The sequence below is a fragment of the Phalacrocorax aristotelis genome, chromosome 1, assembly GCF_949628215.1.
Source record: "Phalacrocorax aristotelis chromosome 1, bGulAri2.1, whole genome shotgun sequence".
NCBI lineage: Eukaryota > Metazoa > Chordata > Aves > Suliformes > Phalacrocoracidae > Phalacrocorax > Phalacrocorax aristotelis.
In genome coordinates this window covers 184,792,013-184,813,521 of record NC_134276.1, presented here as the reverse complement: position 1 = coordinate 184,813,521, position 21,509 = coordinate 184,792,013, and the positions used below count along the sequence as shown (strand labels likewise).

Sequence of the window (21,509 nt, the reverse complement as noted above, 5' to 3'; positions counted from 1 at the left end):
CATAATTATGGGGGGACACATCTTGGTCAACTGTTTTGACTCAGCCAATAAACAGTAACAAACTAGTCTACAGGGAGAGGTTTAGAATAAAACTCCTGGGAAATTTTGTTTCGGAAACACTGACACATGATTCCTAAAACACTGTATGCTCCCTGGAACCGGGGTGCTCCTGACTGAAGACTGGCATTCTTCTCAGTTTTATCACAGTTGAAGAACAACCATTTCATTCTGCACCTAAGGGGTCTCTGACACCTTTCCATGCCACATTTCCGTGTGCCTTTCTGTGGACCAGGCATCCCAGAGCTCCCAAAACTGTACCTGGCATCCCTCGTGAAGTCTGGTCTGCACTGACAGGGAAACTTCAGGGATAGGACATCCGGGAATCTTTTCTGTGTCCCCAAAGGCACAGCATGTTCAAGAGATTATTCTGGATCATTTTGCGTGGCCTCATCCTGCCCCACGCCACCCTGCATGCCCAGCCATCTGGAAGCCAAAGCTCCTCTGTGGTTCTGTATGGGAGTCCTGACAGCTTTGGAGATCTTACAATCTCTAATGCAATGCTGAGTCCCATTTCAGACATTTGATATCTACCAACTTCAGTGGCACTGCCCTCATTAACACCGTGGCTGGATTTGGCCAAGTACCTGAGAGTTTGGTGCTCATTACATGGCAATTCTGATAACATTACAGCTATATATTACCTGAAAGGAGGGGTTGTTACATGTGATGGTGCCCTCAGAGTACTCTAGGAAACTACAAAACCATTACTCGAGGATTCAGGTTCCCCTGTCCTCAATGTGTCTGTATCATTTCACACATGAAATAACATATTAAGATGTTATTAGTGGATATGACAGTCTATCCTACTTTCCTCCAGGGACTAGATAATGGCTTATGGATATATTTATCCTTTTGGTTTTGGCATATATTATAGCATGATGGATGTATGACATACAACGTTTTTTGCTTGCTGAGATGTTGCAAATAAAAAGAGAAATAAATCCACATAAGATGTGTCCATTTTGAGAGTTCATCTGCAGCGTGGTCATGTTCTTTGTTCTCTGGGCAATGGTGGGTTTGGGTATTAGGGTGCATGAAACTACTGGGCTTTTTGTTTTGTTTTTTTTTTTTTTTAATTGCAGAGATGCGTAAACTTCTGGCAGGTAAGGGGACAGATGGGAACACACTAATTCTGAGACTCCCATCAGGCAACGGCATATCTTGTAGACAGACTATCTAACATTCTATCCATGACAGCATGCAAATTACTTGACAGATGTGTTATTCAGGAATGGTGCTGCATCCCAATGTTCCTCCCATTGCCAAAAGCTAATATGCTATTTTTAAAGAACAAAATTATGTCAAAGTTCTGCTGTTCTTATGTCATTTGGAGACCTCCCATACTTTTTTTCTCTCTGTTCACCTCTGTGCTACTTTTTTTTTCACTTTGGACTTTGTGTTATATGAGCGTGATGTGTTGAACTTCTTTTTCACTGAAATACGGTGAATACAGGGCATTAAGGTGGTGTAAAGAACCGATGAGTAAAGTTCTTCATGTTAACCTATTCTACCTGCCTTCTAGGCTGATTTTGATGGTAAGCCTGATTCCTTGTTCTTCAGTGATGGGCAGCGAAGAATTGACTTTGTTTTGGTGTATGAAGATGAAAGCAAAAAAATGGCTCGTAAGAGAAGTGATCGTAAGAAGCAAAAGGTAAGTTATTTTTAGTATAAATCTGAATCATTTGTTGGGTGTTAGGGTAGTGGGCAGAAAGGACAGTGCCCTTACCCAGAATGGCAATTGCATTGCCCTGTCCTAGGAGGGCTCATGGCAGCTGGGAGACGGAAGCCCATCAAAGTGAGCAGGGAACAGGGGTAAGCTCAAGCCAGTAGACTGCTCTGTAAATAGGCTGAGCACTGCACATTGTGTCTGTCAGTGTGTGCTAGGTGACCTCAGAGCATCCTCCTGGGAAGGAAGCCTTCAGATGTGAGCAGTATAATGCTGGTATCATGTTCCTTGTTAGAATTAGACACCAAGATCTTCATGCTAGGGCCATTTTCTGTACTTACAGTGATAGAATTAGGCCCTTAGTGGACTGTGGTATTAAAATCTGGGTATTCAGAGGAACCCATAGAAGGAGACAGTTGACCAAATGCTCCAGATCACAGTTGTGAACATGCTGCTGACATTCTGACCAATAAAGTACCTAAGTCATTTATGGAAAATAATTGTACATCACTTTGCCACCAGAATTTCTCTCTGTGCCACTCCTTCCCTTGACCCTTCAACAGCTTGGCCCTCTGTAGGGACCTTGCAAAAAATTTCTGACTCAAGCCAGTGACTGCTTGATGTTCCTTAGCAGCTATGAATGACAATCATTGATTATTTTTAACTCTCGTTTTTCAAGTATTTCAGTAGTTCCATCAGTGAGTACCATTCATTATGGTACCCAGGGCCACAAAAACAAGCTCAGCCATGCCACTGAGCTACTTTAATTGTGAACTACCTGAGAACTATCCATCCATGGGACTGTAGTCCCCTTGGCATCTGTGCTCTCCTACCTACCCACTTCCTTCTCTGATTTAGCGACTCAGTGTTCCAGCAGCACCCTCTGGTAGAGACAAGCAATGACAAAGATCTCACTGAAAGCAGCTCATATACAATTAAGGTTTGCAGTTAGGAAAGAAGAGAGTAGGAGTAAAAAAGCCTGTAGCTAAGTTGGTTCATATTCATTACACAGTGTTGTTGTTGGCATTAACAGGGCAGCCATAAGGAATGTCGTTAGTAGGGTTTGAGGGAGTCGTGCAGTGGGTGGATGTTATATTACACATGATCACAGGATCAGCAATAAAAAATTAATTGAAACAAGTAATTAGAAACAAAAAGCTGCCCCTATGGAAACAATTGTTTTTATCAATTAGCATTTTACATTTATGTTTGTAATATTTGGCCATTGCCCAAATGTACTTAAAAATATAATAAGTGCATTTTCCAAGCAGCGATGGAAATTAAATGTGAGCAATGGAGTAGTATTTTTAGTGCAGCATTAATGGTAGGACATCAGCCAACACGGAACTATAAATAATAAGACCAGGAGATTGTGGGTAATGTGCTAGGTGCTTGCAAAAAAAGTTTACTTTCAAAGGTCTGCAGCCACACTGAATCTGTGGTGTGCTGAGGAAGAGGAAGCAGTCTACTTACATGCAACAAATAAGAGAACAAGAGTATGTTAGACTAATGATCAGATAAGATGAAGACTGAGTGTCTAGGGAGCAGCTCTGTGGAACAGGCCCTCATGGTCTTGGTGGACAGCAAGCTGAACAAGAGCCAGCTGTGTGGCCTGGCAACGAAGTGGCTGACAAAGGCTGTATGGGCAGAAGTATGGCCAGGAGGTTGAGACACATGACTGGGGTGATGTGGATGTGTCAGAAGGAAGCTGAAAACAGTGCTGATAGCGGTTTTCAGAACCAGGATTTCTATGGACAGGGAGAGTCTGGAACAATAAGGGCACTGTGGAAGGCGTAGGCAAGAACGTTGATACTGAGAACACATAGGGTGGTGAAAGGGCAGTAGAAAGCATAGAAAGAGACAAGGATGAAGAAGTGGCAGTTACAGAGGACTTCCAAGGACAAGAGCAAAGGTTACAAATGTGATGACACTGAGCTGGAGAACTAATTAAAAAAACCAAAGCTTACCATGAAACAGACAAAACGTTACACATAGGGTAAAGCATCAGAGGGCACTGAAAGGTGGACGAAGGAGAAGAGGGAGTGAAGAGACCATTTTGTTCAGTGAGTCTGTCACGTAAGCTGAAATGAGTCAACTGGTCATAACCAAACTCCTTTGATACAACTCAGATGTACTGGCTCCCTCGCTCTAGTACCTCACATACGGGGGCCATCAGTTTAGAAATGCATTTCCTTTATCTATTGTTGGAGGAACTGGCTTTTAAAATGTGAATAGATGTAAGCTTCCTGACTTTTTAGGACGGGATAGGTGCAGGTCAGCTCCAAGCACACAAACACTTTAGTCACCTCAAAGACAGAGAGGTCCTTCGGCTCACTTGAGATCACTTACTATGCAAGTGGAGGAAGCTGTATGTGCTGCAAATCTTCATTCCTTAAGCAAATGCTGCACAGACTTTGGCAACATTTTTCTTCCTGTACCTTCCGCCGAGGAGGATGCAGCGCACTGCCTTGTGACCTACCTCACAATCATACTAGGAGTGAAAGCAGAGAAACTGAGAAGTAAAAAAAGAAATAAATGTGAATAGAATATTTGAAAAGAAGAAAGGAAACACATATACCTTATGTCTGAGATGGAATGACATTTATGGTACAGTTTTGCATCCTTGGAATTCCAGGGAGAAAATTAACATTTTGACCTACCACAGTTCCCAGAAAGAGGTGGAGATGATGCTGCCCAAGATAAGATACATAAGGGTTCATCAGTGTTGGCATAAAACCTAGCTGATAGCTTGTCATTGCTGACAGACCTTTTTTTTGTTTGTGCATAGGTTTTTTATGGGCAAAATTACTTCTGCCCTTGTGATGATATACAAGATAACAGAATGAGGAGTATTGCCATTTACTGTTGGCTTTAAATACTGCATATGTCACCGTATGTCTCTGACCAATCATCAACTGAAAATGGCAAATCTTATATGCAGTATCTTCTGTAATTCAAGATGTTTTAAGCTTGAATAGGTTCCTTGCTCATACTACTCTCTTTGGCTCTCCTGACAGTTTTATAGAGCTATTATCCCGAGGTTTATTGTTCACAGAATTTAGAAACTCCAGCTTATTAAAGAATAGCAGATCCAGTGAAGTCTGTTCCTGTAGGGTGAAACCCTCACCTCACTGAGGTCAGGGGCAAGGTGTCCGCTGGCCATGCACAGTGTTACAGGTCTGTGAAATGTAGGGACCAGGACTGTAGTCACTGAGACAAAAATCTGACGCACAGTGCACCTCACCTGATTGCAGGACGTGGAAGTCGGGGCAGAATTAAACTTGTTAGTGGACATCTATATATCTATGTTTCTTAAAGGTAAAAGTTCTGGATGATGCACTTGGTGGTTTTATATGACACTGAGAGTGGAGGAGTCCCCAAACACTTACTGAATTTAGTGGGAAGGATTTGAAAATCAGATCTCAATCTAGATAACCAATTTACTAGATTCAGAGAAACAGGGTACAGATCCATTTATTCTTCTGCAGCAAGAGAAGAATCGAGTCCTGGGGCCATCATTATATTTTATTTGAATGGCTTTCTGTCCTTTTTCAAAAGAGTTGCATGAGTATAACTGAGAAAATGGGCCAGCATTAGTTTATATTAATTAGCAGTATTCTTGGGAAAACATCTCAGAGGAGAGAAGGAAATAAGTAAAAACATGGGGGTGATTTGGACAGAAGGAACAAAAAATATGGGATTCTGAAGCACTTGGAGGTGTGCAGTGGTGCTGTCCTTCCCTCACTTTCATGTGTTTCTGAAATTTGATTTAAAGGAGGCAAAGTCAGACTACTGAAATGACAACTTCATGGAAATTTCTAACTTAATTTACAGATTCAAAAATTAGCAGATAAGGTTCATATATGCAACTCAATTCAAACTCCAAAGCTTTCAAAGTTGGTTTACAATTAATTTTGCAAGCACTAGCAAAAATCAAACTGTCAGAAGCAGATTCCAGATCAAGCAATCGAAAATCCTGCCCAAAGCATGTTTTTTAAACCTACAATTTATGTACCTTATTTGTCAGGATAGGTTGCCATCAGAATAGAAATGAAATTATCACCAGTCTTTCCAGGAACACTCCAAAATGCCAGTTTTGTCTGTTGGGGTCCTCAAGGAGCTCATTGTTGAAAGTTAAAGGGTCAGTGCCAGAAAGGCGAATTAAAAATAGATCGATGCAGAATGTCATTCTAGATCATCTGCTTCCCCCAACAGAAATGAACAGAAAGACTGTCAGTAATTTAAGTAGTAATGTGGGCAAAACCTTCATTTCCAGCCATGAAGTAATCTGTGCTTCACCAAAATAGACAGTTGGGTGTATTTTTTTCAAATTAAATGAAAACTATAATTCACAGAGAATATTACACACATTGTTTTTTTTAAGTACAGTGTTACCAAGAACTTCACCAGGGCTAGAGGAGTTTGTCTTCATAAGCAAACAACGAGCAGTTCCTGCCTCTGGACTTGTTTAGTTTAGATAACCGACAAACAAAAAGCTTGGATAACTTAAAAATCTAGCAGTACTTCTCCCACTGTTTAGCATGCAGTCACACCTGCAGTGACAGAACAATACTTGGGTTTACAGAAAGAGGGGTACCTCGGTAACATTTTATGTGGTATTTGAGGCAGTAGAGGATGGCAGGCTCTACATGCCTATGGTGTGTCCGGCTGACCTGCCCAGGAAGTCTGATAACAAGGATGAAACTGGGAGGAGGGCAACCACACCTGCCCTGGGCTATGCTTGATGGATTGGTTTTGAAGCAGGAACTCACTGAAATAAAATCTCTGTTCCTGAGGCAGCCCCAAACCCAATTTTTACTTCTTTGCCTAGTGGATGTAAGGAAGGATGACAGAAGGATGGGAAGACAAATGGAAGGAGGGAGTTACTCTGAAGTTACTGCATACATTCATAGAACCAGAAATGGGTCTTTCCAAATAGGGTGACTAGAAGCCACTGTTGAGAGCAGGGTTAGACTGCAGTATTGCCAGTTCTGTGTGGTCATGAATCAGGTTTCAGAAAATCACGAGTCTGGCTTAAAATCAGAGGGTATCTCAGAAAATACGTATTTGAGTTCTTTGGGTTTACTTTTTTTGTGTCAGCCCTTATAGCACATTCTGCTTCACAATTTTATGATTACCTTCAAACATAAGGGAAAGAAGCTTACAGAAGCAGAGCTTCTCAATCAATTAATTTCCTGGTGCTGACAGCTGGGACTTTCAGAAAAGCTTCCAAATACAATCAAAGAAACTGTGACAGTTGGCAGCTAATATTGATACAGTGATCCTCTCCACTCCCTTTAGCTGATTTCGATGGGGGAGACTTTGGGCCCCATGCTTTTTCTCTTATTGACTGTGATTTATCTGTTGCCTGTCAGGTAAGGCAGAGGTGGCTATTCAAGCACTCCTTCCTTGTTAGGATTTTTCCCCTGACGCCACATGGGTATTGTTGTGGGGAGCTTTTCTCTTTGTGCGAAAAATATGAGTTGGCATTCTTCTGTCACTGTAATCAAAGCAAGCGCTCCCTACTATTTACAAAACACAGGCAAAAACTGCTAGTGGTCTGCTACCAATTTCCAGACCCACAGTCTTGTTATTCTCCTCAGCTTGGCAAGACATTGAAAGCATTGTGGTGAAAAAGCAGCTACCAAGAGCTAACCCTGCTACATGCCTGTCATAGTTGGCATTTACTTACACTATGCTTCACTTTCTTAAGATTGTATTTGATTATGCATCTTGTAGTGTCTTAGGCTATTGGCTAGCCATTCAATCACCAAAATATATGTCAGGTTTGGATCAGCAGCATCACCATCATTACATTAGTATTACAGCTTAGCCTTGCAGGTAGCTGAGCAGAATGCCAGACACTAAAATAAACTTTGGCCAGTCTCCACCTTCCAGCCCAATAAGCCGTCATATCTTCTTGCCGTATTCCCCAGTCAATGCAAAACTACTACAGACTCCTCTGGGTAAAAGTCTAGCTCCTCGATAGATCATCATACGCATAATTCAATCATTTATGTAAAATAGCAAAGGCCCTAATTAGCAAAGCCTCCCAGGGGCTTTGTTTCTCACTACTGGCATTAATGCATTATTAGAAACCTTAATATTGTCAACATTCCTGTAAGAAATTGAAGGCAAAATTAATTTGGGGAACTCCTTGCCATAATAAATTATTAAAGTAATCTGAATGGCAAGATTAAAAAAAAAAAGTAGTAGACTTCTACAAATGAGAATTGCTCTGCATCCATCTTTGTGCTATTTAGGAAGAAATGAAACAGGTATTTAGCTCCCTGTTTTTTTTAATTTGCTGAAACAAAGCAAAACTCAGGTTGAAATATTTTCATTATTCAGTATTATTCACCTTACAAAGGCCTGTGTGAATACGGAAGAAGCAAAGAGGTAGGTTGAAACAGCAAAAGGGTTAATAGTGGAGGAACAAACAAATCCTGTGTTGTGTGCTGCATATATTAATGATCTGGTTTGAGGATTGCGTTATGAAATGACGAAAATTGCAGAGGAAATAATTATGTAGTTTAGTCAGAAGCCAAGACGACAATGAACCTTTAGCTTTGAAGGAGAATGGGGAGCACTATTACCTATGGAACACTTACAAACACGTTACTGCAAGGAGAAAACTCATTCACATTTGGAATTTTAAGTTAGCGCTGGTAGTACAAGGAAGAGACTTAGATGTCACAGGAAACAGCTGTATTAAGTGTCCTTTTCAAGGTTCAGCTTCCATCAAAATTCTAGATAATAGATAGTATTAGTTATATACAACATATTATAAATGTGCACATTACATATATATACACACAGTGTTATATACACAATGAAAAAATATAAAAAGCATTATATTGTCACCAATAAACAAGTGGATTAATGGACATGGAGAGGCACCTCCATGAAGAGTGCTATCAACGTTTGGGATTGTGATTTTATCCTCAGAAAAGAGAGTAATAAGGAGAAATGTGACAAGTATTGATGAAAGGAGAAAACAGATTGAAAGATTTGGCTTTTCCTGTCCCTAACCTGAGAAAAAGGCGATATTCACTAGACTAAAAAGGCAGAAAACCCAAAACAGATAAAATAAATAACTTTTAACAAAATATGAAATTAGTCCATCATGACCATTGCCACATGTAGGCGCTGCAGATGAGAACTAACAAAGTATAAATGGGGTAGGCTGTTTATATTATTTTTCAGTTTTATAATTATTAATTCCAAAACTGCTAGAGTTTTGGAAAAATAGGTTTTTTCTGCTTTGGAGATTTACTTACAACAGTCTTTAAACATTAAAGAACTGGATGAAACCTATGTGGAGATACAACTGACCTGTTCCTGTGGAATTCCTGAAGATTTTTGCCCTTTTTGCTGAAGCATCCATTTTTTCCCCCCTAGAGTGAGTAGGTCTTGTGTCTAGTCCTGAAGACCAGTTTCCATGTACCTATCAAAGTTCCTAAGATTTTATCTAAAGGGTCATTCATTGCCTCTGGTCCCTCACAGTAGCAACAGGCCTGGATCTTAAGCACAGATCTTAAAGTAGTTAGACTGGCTATAGAGAACCAGGTGACAGAAACTGTTGGACGATTCTTCTTTTAAGTTCCTGTAGTGGTAGGTGCAGAATCCTTTAAGCACAGGGTATATATACAACTGAAAACTTGGCCAGTGTCATGAAAGCAATCTAGGAGTAAGAAAGTAGTATCACCAAGTCACTCTGAGAACCTCGCATGCCTAGCCTAGCGTAAAGCCATCAGCCCAGTGCATTAATGTCATCCCCTTCTGGCAAACTGTTCACAGAAGCATCACCCCACCCCAGCCCCAGCTGTCTACAGGTGCTCCCCCTTACTCGTGCTGGTATTTTGACATATAGTCTGTAGGCCAGGGAGAGCTGGCTACTCTTGACTTATATAAACAAATAGCTCATTGGAGAACTATCCAGTTGATGCAGATAGCTTTCAAATCGGATTACTTCACATGAAGTTTCAAAATTTCTTATAAATCCCATATGGATTTGTATATTTTGTATTTTGAGGGAGAGGGGCGGCTTGTCTCTGCTTTTTGAGGGGAGGTCATGTGTGTGGAGAAGCAAATTCAATATTGTGAAAACATTTCATATTTTTTGTAACTCACCACCTGCCAAGTGCTGGTAACTGTGAAGTGAAATTAAAAATGATCCGTGAATTTCATCTTTACTGAGGAAAACTTATCATGTCCTCTGGGGACGTTGAATGCTCCCAGAAGAGCACCACTGACTCTACAAGTGCAACAGCGCTCGGCTTCTTCCTTTGGGGATGCTTATCCATGTGCTAAAATGTAGGGGGCTACTACAGTTTGAAACACTGTGTGAACTCACATGATTACTGTGAAAGAAGAATATAGTTACAAGGTGCTGGAAGGAAAATGGGATGGAAAGCCCTTGAGATTAAGACTTTGTAAAGGGTAGATTAATGATAGGTGGGAGGCTGCAGGCAGTAGTTCAATTAGTCACTAAAGGTGAAGGAGATCCCAAGTTTCAGGGGTAGTTGCTCTCAAAATCTGGGGCTCATTTTTACCTCTGTAATGTACCAGAAACTAAGAGGGTGAATTCTCCACAGTTGCATATGAGGGCAATATTGTTTATCAGACAAAAAGCCTGATCTGGATTAGTAGGTAAGACTGTACCTATCTATCACAACAGTAGCTGTCAAGTGGGCTATAGAGATAACGACCCAACAAGTCTTTGTTTTGGGAGGCAATTCCATTCTTCTATGCATACGTATTTGTGAGATTTGAAACAGATGTTTTACAGTGATCAATACATTTTAACAGAGGAAGAGGCAAGCATACGAATCAAAACTGATAACGAATGGCTTGCAACTTGAAGCAACAAGATCGGTGAGTGTTCTCTGTGTGATCGGCTGTGTTTGAGAGCAAAGCTGCCCCTATGGGAATAAGGAAACTGGATATATGAAAGGCCCACCTTTTTCCCATCAGTAGCATCTCTTGATCTCATGAAATCTTTTAACTTTGTGTCTGTTGCTTCCTCTGCAAAGTAAAAGATGGGGACCGGGGAGTTTAAATAGGTTGTGTTTGCCCAGCTCTTGGAAGATAAAAATTACTGCTACACTCTGAGGAGTGGTTTTCCCCCTACTCTGGCTGCGTAGGACGTGTGGGAAGCAAGTGGGTGTCCGAGGCAGAATTTCCCTGCCAGGAGAGCAGCACAGGGCTCCTGCACATGACCCCACTTCTCGCAGGGCCTGGCACAGTGCAAACAGTTGTAACTGTCACACTTTGTACATTTTGGTCTGTGAAGTCACCTGTGGGCATTTCACGAGCGCTGTGATAATGCACACGAGCTGCCAGAGCTGCTCTCTCTTGCAAGTTGGGTTAAAGCTCCTCAGACCCCCTTTCCTTCTTGCCCTGCAGGGCTGCAGCGCTCCATCTGGGTCTCCCTGTCCAGGACAATCACTTCCAGTTTAAAATTACTGTCATTTGGTAGTCTATAGTGAGCTCCAGAAAAGGTCATTCTGCCCCTTCCTCCCAAATTAGACTCAGAATCCATGGCATCATGATATTTATTTGATTTCTGCAGTAAGAGCTCCTGCTGCACATCCAAGGATGCATTCTGGCTCTTCACATTCATAAGAAAGTAAACTGCTTGCTGGAAGTCTGACACGGACCTGTTGCTATACTTGCATTTTGCATTTTTTGATAACTCTGCTGCGATCATGACTGAAAAACTTTTGAAACTGGAAGTTTCCCCAGGCTAGATCAGATATCTAACTGATGTTCCTAAGCCAACAAGCTGCATAATGTAATTTTGTGTGGCTGAGACTCACTAATGCAGGACATCAATAGAAGGCTTAAAGGTGGTGTGCAGACAGGAGCCAAGAGTCAGGGTTCCCACTGCATACTGGTGCTAGTTTGGGTGTGCAACTGGGAGCAAATGTGCCCTGTGCTGCCTTTTTCAATAGTCTCAGCTGATTCCCCTTTCCCTCTTCCCATTCTCCCTACAAAGCTGGGAATTCATGTTCCCCAGGAGCACCCATGGGTGCCTGCTTCCATGAAGTCACGTCACCCTGGAGTTGTACTTGAACTGCTGGGGTGTCACTGGCAGCTCTGAAGCCACAGCTGCCCTGCCAGGCTACAAGTACAAACACTCCTAATTAACCCATATGGGGGAAGTTTTGTTAAACTTAAATTGCTTTGTAAAATACTTTGCAGGGATGTAAACATTAAGCATTACGGGAACATTTAGCTTTTTTATATGCTTTTACATGCCTTTATATCTCCTTATATGCCGTTATATGCCCAAGTGTTTCCACCTCATGTCAGTGCTTTTACAAAGCTAATGATGCATTCGCTGAGATGGACAAAGAATGCAATCTTGAATAGGTCATCTATGAGCTGTATGAGCTGTAAGGAGAAAAAAAAATTCTGGATAGTTTAAGAAGTGTTATGAAAAATCCTTTGCTTTCATTTTCTCACACATGTATTTTTAATATTCTTTCATTTTAGGTTTTGGATGAAAAACTAGTTTTTGTGAAAGTCCATGCACCTTGGGAAGTGCTGTGCACGTACGCCGAGGTTATGCATATCAAATTGCCTCTGCAACCCAATGACCTGAAAACTCGAGACTCAACTTTCAACTGGTTTAGTAGACTCTTCAGTGTGGACGAAAACATCATCAAACCTGAGCAAGAGTTTTTCACCGCCCCTTTTCAAAAGGAACATTTGTCCAACTTTTATATTCAAGACAAAGACACTTTTTTCAATCCTGCCACTAGAAGCCGAATTGTAAGTCCATGGAGTATTTCTAGTATTTAATCTTAACAAGAAAAGATTCCTGTAATCAAATCAGTGCAATTATCTTCATGAAAGCATCCTGAAAAACTAGAAATATTTGGGATGTCCTGTGTCATTTATGAGACAGCCTGGACGGTCCAGAAGGAAAACATGCTTTACAGTTGACCCATTTCTGTTCTACCTAAATTTAAAGCGGGATTTGAATGGTTCATATACTCTGTGCAATTAATTTGCCTGCACTGCTTACCCTTTCCTACCTCGATTATATGCTGAAACAGGTAGACTTTCAGGTTGCAAGAGACACAAAAATCTTTTATATATTTCAGGTTCATTTTATCCTGTCCCGTGTGGAATATACAACTAAAAACAATGTGAAAAAGTTTGGCATTAACAAATTACTGGACGCTGGAATCTACAAAGCAGCATTTCCCCTTCATGATGTAAGTCCAGTACTTGTAACTAAAATATATTTTGAAATAGAGGTCTGAACTATATCTGCAGGGTTTATATCAAAATGTACAAGCACTATTGATTGCCTTACTCCTTGACTGGTTATTATATCCACATAGTAGAATAGGACATAGATTGGCTAAAGAGATTTTCTTCAAAAGCACTTTTAGTTAAAAATGTGGCTCCATAACTGAAACCCAACATATTTCATTTAGGAAGTGTTAACCTTGTATTCTCTGGGAGATGTAGTTCAGTAAAGTGCCTGACCTGAGTAATAGTTCCCATGGTGCACTGTATTATCAGTTCTAAATCAATTTTAACATTGTTCCTTTTGTTAGTGTTCAGTTTTTCAGTATTAAAGTTCATATCAAATATGAACATTTTTTAAAAAGCTGTAGGATACAAATCACCTCTTAGGGTGTATGACAGTCTCACACAGTGAGAAACATTCCCACAGTTCCCAAACATTGTGACATACGTGCAGGGAAACTCAGTTTCTGCAGGAAGACTCTGTCCGGCCAGTGCAACACCTCGCAGGTGATGTCAGAGTCATGTGGACTGCGTTGAATTTCATCCTGCAATGATAAGAAATACAGCTTTTGTGTCTACACTTCTGAAGATTTTTCAAGTATATCATTTAAAGAAGCAAGTTATACTGAAAATCGTTTTACATACAAAGGGTAGCAATAGCACAGAAAAAGAAAATGAAGGAGGAAAAAACCCAAATTTCAGAGTATTTGACTAAGGAAAAACTCCATGTGAGAATGCAAACAGGATACAGTAAGCAAAGACTGAGGGCTGTTTTTTTGTATTATATCTATTATATACCCACACCTCCTGCCCATTCGAGCCACCATTCAGAGTCTGAGGTGTATTCTTTTGAGAAGACACTGAGAACACAGGTGGTCAGAACTGCTTCAGCTGTTTGAACTCTGCTTAAAATATTCAGGAGGCCTCCAAGGATTTCAAAGAAATCTTTAAGGCAGAATCAAGACAAATCATGTTTCTTGTAAGTAACCCAAAGCTTTACAGGGTAGAATTAATATCATTCGTGACTATCCATTTTTAAGGTTTCCTTTTAAAGATTTAAAACCTGCCTTGCAGGCTATTTCTATCATGGCATGGGGGATTTGGACTCAGTATGCCTCGTAATTAATGACTGTCTTTTTATACAATTAAAATTATATATCACAGCTACCCTGTAAACCAAAAGTAGCCTATAGATTCCTACAAATGTCACTTGTCTTCTTGCATCACAGATATAGAATGGAAAATTCCCTTGAATAAGACAGGCTTTATTGAAATAGGTTTTCAAATAATCTTATAAAAACCACAAGGATTATCTCCATGTGAACTCTTTTAAATTTAAAACAGAGACTAGAAACCCTGTATTTATCCCTCAGACTTTCCAGCCTTCGTTCCAGTACAATATTATTTTGAAGCAAAGCATGTTAACATGTTAGAGCTACTTAAAATCCATTTTAATTCAGTCCTGTTCTCTAATTACAATAGATCCTTTTCTGTTTTCTATTCCTAAGTGCCAAGTCACTGACATGTGATTAGATTTAAGTTCATGATGAGTCTCTGTTATTTTCAACTCACATATGTAAAGCATTTGCTTTTAGCACTCAGTGCCTTTCTGACAACCTTCAATCCTGAATCCTGGTGCACTCCCAGAGCTGCCATCCTGCTCCATTACCTGGCTTGCAGTGAGACTGGGCAAAAAGGCTGTTCCAGGCCCTGGCTACATGGCACGGGGTCTGCGGAGATGAGAGCTGGGCTGCACTGGTTAAATTAATGGTATCTTCTTCTCATGCTTTCTGTTTTGCAGTCTAGTTTTAGGCACCTGTCAACTGATCCTGACTGCCCAAGTGAACGATACCTTCTCTACAGAGAATGGGCTCATCCTAAAAACATTTTCAAACTGCAACCCCTGGATTTCATCAGGTTGGTATGATTGGGGCTGCCCTAATGCAGAGGGAACTGGGAATTTACATAACCAGTCTGATTTTGCAGCTGTCAAAAGGCGCACAGCTCAGTACAGAGGGCAGGTGCATACACCCGTATCAGCTCGTGCATGGGAGCACTTACTGAGCACAGTTTCATGATAAATCAATTCATGAAAAGGCAACCACTTAAAATTTTTCTTTGCAAGGTATGATCTTTCTCTCTTTTTCCTTTCTTTTCTCCTCTTCCTATCCTCTCATAAAAGCATAAAATGGTGATAGAAATACCCAGCTGTAATACTTCTGCAATCCCAGAGTTCAAACCAGAGGAATATGACAATAAGAGTTGGCACAAAATGTCTGAAATGATGAGCCATTTGAAACAGAAATGTGAATTTACTTGCGTTTCAGAAAAAAATTCTCCCCTCTACAGGAAATACTATGGAGAGAAAATTGGAATCTACTTTGCTTGGCTGGGCTTTTACACTAATATGCTGATCGTGGCTGCAGTTGTAGGAGTTGGCTGCTTTCTGTATGGATGCCTGAGAAAGGACGACTGCACATGGAGGTACCTGATCAGGCCTATTTTAATATTACGTGCAATTTTAATCAGTCCCCTGCAGAGGGGGCTGTATAGGGTTTGCAAGACACTGCATAATAAAAGAGGCAAAATGAAAGGGTTTAAGAAAGCAACAATTGTGGTTTTGAAAGTAAAGGCATAAAATGTGAGCTAGAAGAGTAATGGATGTCCATGGACCATTACAGCGATAGATATCTGGGGGTTTGTTACTTCATCATTTTATTTACGTTTTGTACTAGGTTCACCACACCTAGTGTAGAAACACATAGAAAAGAGTGACAGTCAGAAGTCAATACAAAGTGCCATAACACATCATTTTCACTGTGGTAATCCTTAAAGCAGATATCCACAGGCTTTGATAAAACCCCCAAAATGTCTTTCCTCTCTTTTGAGAGAAGACCAGAGGAAGAGAAACAACACAGGGGGCTTCAGCTGCCCAGGGTATGCTGGGAGGAGAGACATAGTCATGACACAGATTCCCTCACCCCAGCATGATGAAACTCAACCATGGCACAATGACCCAGGTGTTTTTTCCTGAGTCATCGTGCCAAATCCTCTGCAGGCCATCACACTGTATGCCCCCTTCAGGAAGGGTGTTCATCTTTGCAAAACACACCAAAAGCTCCACTCCTGTGGCCAATTTGTAGCCACCTGGTCTTATGCCAGTATTATCATTTAGTTAAGTACTTCATCTCCCTCCCTGGTGTTTACCCCACTGATGTATTTACAGAAAGGAATTACATCACCTTTCAGCCTCCACTGTACTAGGTTAGATAAGCCAAATTTTTTTGCTGTCTCTTAGGAGACAGATCTGCCATTCCTTGAATCACCCTAGCAGCCCTCCTCTGCATGTTTTCCAATCTGATCCTCCTTAGAAGACCACAGGGACTAGGTAGCCATTTCACTTCTGCGGCTATCCCTTTCTCTGGTAGGCAGTGTTCCTCTTCCTTCTCCCCTCAGACTTGCTATGATAGCCCACGTGAGCATGCAAGTGTGGGTTTCCTAACGAAGAGTGTGAGATCTTTGAAGAGTTGTTTCTTTTTTAATGTGAGCTGTTTTGAGTATTACCACCGCTTAAAAGGGATCGAAATTATTTTCCCCTCATGTCATCCCTTTTTGAGATAAGGACTAAGAATATGTTGCCAGGGGAGGGGGGGAAATTCTTGAGAGCAGATCACTGGTAAATTATTTCTCATTTCCCTGAGATTATTGCACTGTCGTCATGTGTGAAAAAGGACTAAAGAATTTAGTGTTGGTGAGTGACTGACTAGTTTTGTTTTTAGCCAAGAAGTATGTGATCCCAACATAGGAGGTAATATCATAATGTGCCCTCAGTGTGATAAAGTATGTACCTACTGGAACCTCACCATCACTTGTGAATCGTCCAAGGTAACTACATTTACAGCTTATAGACATGCCATTGAACTTTAGTTGCACTTTGTCTTGTACTACGTATAAAACAATGTTGTTCCTCCACTAATGTCCTCCAGAATTGCTAGAACTGTGCAAACAGTTGTGCCTTTTAATAGAGTGACTGAATTTTGAAAAGCAGAAACAACAATACTTGCTCTGCTTGATCTAAGATGAAAAAATTTGGGTTTTTTTAATTTTTATTTTCACATAGCCCCCAAGTATTTGATATGAGAATAACAGGGGGGTTTAATCAAAAATTAAACCATTTGGTTTTGTTTTGGGGTACTTTGTTCTTTATCGGGACAAAAAAAGAGAACCCGTGGTCAGTTACTAAAATCTTGATTCAGTAGCTCTGAATCAATTTTGCTAAGGAAATGTTAAAAGCATGTTTTGACATTTCTAAATCCTGTCCCCTCCCCCTCCCAAAGAAGTTATCTGGATCCGTGCCTTGAATTTGACCCAATTTGTCAAAGACAAGATGGGTACATGGAGACGCTGATGTGGGCCATGACAGAAGATGTGACACAGCCATGTCCTGTTAGTCATGACAGGGTCAGACTCATGCTCTGAGTTCCTGACTAGAGGAACCTGTCTGTCTTTCTCCATTAACCTGTCTCACTAGGCTAATTTTAGCCTTTTGTCATTCCTTTCCATAGATTCAGTTACTCCCAAACCTGCAATTTTTCAGCTGCTCATCAAAAATATTTTTCCCAGCTTTAATGTGTTGCTTCAGCACACTTAAAGGGTAAAAGAAATAAGAATACAGGGAAAAGGCTATGATGGAAAGAAAAGGCAAATTGTGACCACAGAGGTATCTCATCAGAACGTGTTTTTGCTAACTAGCTTGATTTGTCATCCTGCTTATGAGAACCAGATGTGTCCATTACCTTTTTGTGGCTGTATTAAAAATACATAACTCTATACCGAGTTCCCAGACCAGAAGCACTCTTTTTCCTCTTCCTATGCAACAGATGGAAGGAAGTCTAACAGCACACCATTTTACTGTCCTCTTGCCGCATATTTGGCTTATATTTTTAATTCTGGGCTTTGCATTTAATTTTCTTAATTTACTGGAAGGTGTTGTACATTGACAGAAATTGAGGAAACACTATCAATAAAGATTGTTTATTGAACTACATAAAAGCTAAAAATCAATATATTCAGTAAGCAGCTTCTATTCTGGGTCAGTGTAGAAGAAAAAAAAATATCTATTTTAAGCATTTTTTTTTTCTTTTCCATTTTTCCAGAAACTGTGTATATTTGATAGCTTTGGAACACTGGTGTTTGCAGTATTTATGGGAATATGGGGTAAGTCGATTTCAAAAACTGTGGCTTGTCATCTAATTTTGGCTAAGCTTCCAACATTAACCAAGAAAACATGGATAAATTTGCAGCAACTTTATTTTCTAGCACTCAGGTATTCATTAGTCTGTAGTTCCATAGAAGATACGTACATTCACAGGAACTGTTTTTTAGCATCGTAAGAAAACAAAAAAACTGTAGAACTTAAAGTTGGTCTTCAGTGTCTGTTTTGTTTCATTTGACTTGGAGAAAAGTCTGAGAGAAGTGATTAGAGCTGCCTCGTGTTCGTCCAGCAGGAGCCAGCCACATGGTTAACTATATCTGGCAGAGGAGCTGGATTTTTTCCAATGAGTTCTGGAGCTGCCTGTGCCTATTAACAGCTGTGTGACTGCACAAGGCAATTGAAAAATAGTCATTTATTATATTTCCCAGGAATTTTTTCCTCCTGGCTTTATTTAAGAAAATGATTGTTAAAATTATAGTAGTTACAAGCACTAGATATATCTTTTAGCAGAGAAAATGTATCTGAAACCAGGATGTTTCCCATGGGTAAAACTGCTTGGTGCTTTATCCAAGGGAATAGGAAAGGTTTATTTACCCAGAAATGGTTTCATTTGTTCATATTAGCAACTTTATTAAACAACCTTTATTGCACTGTCTTATCTGGAAATTACCAAAATAAGTTCAATGCTAGGTCTGTATACAGGATACTACAGAGAAAATAACTCCTGTAGCATTTTTAATTCATATGTAGGCTGACAAGAATATAGAATTTTCTTTCTTTGTAAAACACATTGTGTTTTTATTTTTCTATGATGACTTAAAGTGCTTCAAAATAGCTACTGCTTTAAAGAAATGTAAGATGAAACATATCATTTCAAAAAGATTTTGTTCAAAACATATGTTAAAATCAAAATACCAGCAGGAAATTCTCTAAATAAAAGAAAATTAAAAGTTTTATATTAATGAAATGTAATCTTCTCCTGTCGTCTGAATAGTTAATTTATTCGCAGTTTGCTTTTTAATTAAAATTGTGTTTCCTGTTTTGAAGAATGGTTCCAAGAGTAATAATTACAAAGTTAAGCTGCGTGGTTATAGTGATGGCTGCAAGGTCTATTAGTATTCTTGTCATAAGTCCACTATATAAAGTGGTGAATTGTATTACAGAAATTCAGTCAAAACTGTACTGAATACAAATAACCCATGGTCCTGCTGCAATTCCAGCTGTAACTTTCATCTTGTTCTAACACTTTTGTAGACCTCCTGGTCCAAAGCAAGTTTTAGATCTATTATTGCATCATTATCCTTAATACACCCTTAGTAATTGCAGACTTTTTTTAGTGTGTTCCCTTCAAAGGTCTTAAAGCACTATAAAACACCAGAGAATTTGGCCTCAGGAGTTAGCCCTCTATATATTAATGCTCTGGACCAACACTTCTGCCACTTCTCCCATGATGGTATGACTAGACTGGTAAAGGTCATGAACAAGAGGCAGCTTCTGCTTCACTTGTTGCCACTACTGGGTCCCCTCTCTGAGCAAGATCAGTTAAGCAAATATTCTCCAATGGAGGCATTTCTCTTCAGTCCTTGGTGACACAGCTTCAGAGGCAGGATACCTGGGCCAGGCTGAATGGCAGCGTTGAGGGACATGCAAAAGGGGACACCACAAATTACCAATGTGAGGTAGAATTAACACTCAGATCTCCTGACTCTGAAATGTCATTTTCTTCCACTGTTAAAAAAATGCTGATTCAAAATAAAAGGAAAATGTCAAATCCAGCAGCAGCTCCTTTCCTGCACTGAAAGACGCAACTTGGCTGCTGGCTTTTTTTAGCTAGTAGAAGTTTTCTTTGTATTGCGGCTGTCCCCTTGTTGTGTGCCCTTCTTTCGGTGTTAATCCAGAGGCTCTCACAGAAGGAGGCCCTGGACTTCTGGACTCCCCAGCAGCAGCTGGATTTGCAGCTGGAGCAAATCAGTATAGCCTGTAGCTTCCCGTGATTTGGGCTGGGCAGCAGTTAGAGGTTTAGGGAAGGCTGATCTCCCTGCTCTGCAGGAGAAAGCAGATGTGATCCTCTGGCCCTCTGCTTGGAATGGCCTTTGAGTCTCTAAGCATGAAGTAGCGGGGAAAGTTCTTGTGAAAGAGGCCCCTGAATAATCAGGGGAGGAGGGTTTCCTGGGGTTTTGCCTGTGCGCAGATGCCAAGGTCATCTCACAGCCCAGCCCATGGAGTTTTCTGGGTTTTAAATGCTTCAGTTTGGGGCTTATTGACCACACCTGGTTTTGGAAATAACCTTTAATGTTTGGACTGGTAACTGCATGCCATTGATGTTTCATCATTCAGGATGAGGGGCCAAACTAATTTTTAAAACCCAGTTTTACGGCTAATTGCTCCCAGACAATGGGAGTAATGAGGAGTGCAGTGACAGGATACCAACTCCTCCTGGAGGCGGTGCTGCAGAGCCACACCGCTCATTTAATCTGAGGATGCACTGTCTTCAGTAATAAAGCATCCTGGTGCACTGGGGAGTGTGGTGCTGACACCCACCATCCTGAGCTCCGCCCAGCCTTCTGAGCTGGGCCTGTCACTGCCTCAGCTGCCAGGTCTACCTGCATCGTGTCTCAGGCCAAGGTAAGGAGTGTGGCCGGATTCATGTCTAGCCAGTACCACTTAGGCACCTGTGTACCTGGTCCCTCAGTGCTTCCAATTGTAGGAGCACACTCCAAGGAAATTGCTGACCCAGCCCAGAGAGTTTCTAAGCTCCATGCTATTCACAAAGAGCTGCAGCCCCCTCAGATTCGTGCTACCAGGAGAGGAAATATAGCTGTGTTTCAACTGCTTTACCTGAACCATCGTTGACTCTTGTAGTTTGCAAACTGATAACTTGTCCGCGCAAAAATTGCAGACTGAATGAACATGAGCTTTTCCTTGTGGCAATTTTTGGCATACTGAGTTCTTCTTTTCTAGCAGTCCTGCACTCCCCAGCATTTTGTCTTCACCTATCCAACCAGCTTGCTTTCTTACATATCCCATGATAAACTTTTTCAAAAACAGTCTATAATATGAAATCGAAATCCAAAGTGCTCATACTCTAGCTTAGGCAGAAAGCAAGTAAATTTCTCTATATTCTTTAGCATGTGATTACAGCACCATTTACTCCATGTTTCTCCTATTAAAGTACCTATATATCCAAAGCAATAATTGCATAAAGAAGTAGATCCAGTTATTTTCACCATCACATTAGCCAATAAGGGTTTTTTTCCATGTCTGTGGAAATCTGTATGGAAAACTGAGCCACATGTTATA

At 40.6% G+C, this 21,509-nt stretch overlaps 1 protein-coding gene across 1 annotated transcript in view; it reads left to right on the top strand.

Annotated features, from left to right (window-relative positions):
• The window catches only part of ANO6 (anoctamin 6), a 76,764-nt gene that overhangs the window by 36,375 nt on the left and 18,880 nt on the right, over positions 1-21,509 (top strand). Inside the window, exons 3-10 of the mRNA XM_075091896.1 lie at positions 1,583-1,711; positions 10,538-10,603; positions 12,227-12,505; positions 12,841-12,954; positions 14,796-14,911; positions 15,344-15,478; positions 16,774-16,879; positions 18,151-18,211. Of these exons, the coding sequence (XP_074947997.1) occupies positions 1,583-1,711; positions 10,538-10,603; positions 12,227-12,505; positions 12,841-12,954; positions 14,796-14,911; positions 15,344-15,478; positions 16,774-16,879; positions 18,151-18,211 (1,006 nt within the window). The remainder of the gene's footprint in view (positions 1-1,582; positions 1,712-10,537; positions 10,604-12,226; positions 12,506-12,840; positions 12,955-14,795; positions 14,912-15,343; positions 15,479-16,773; positions 16,880-18,150; positions 18,212-21,509) is intronic.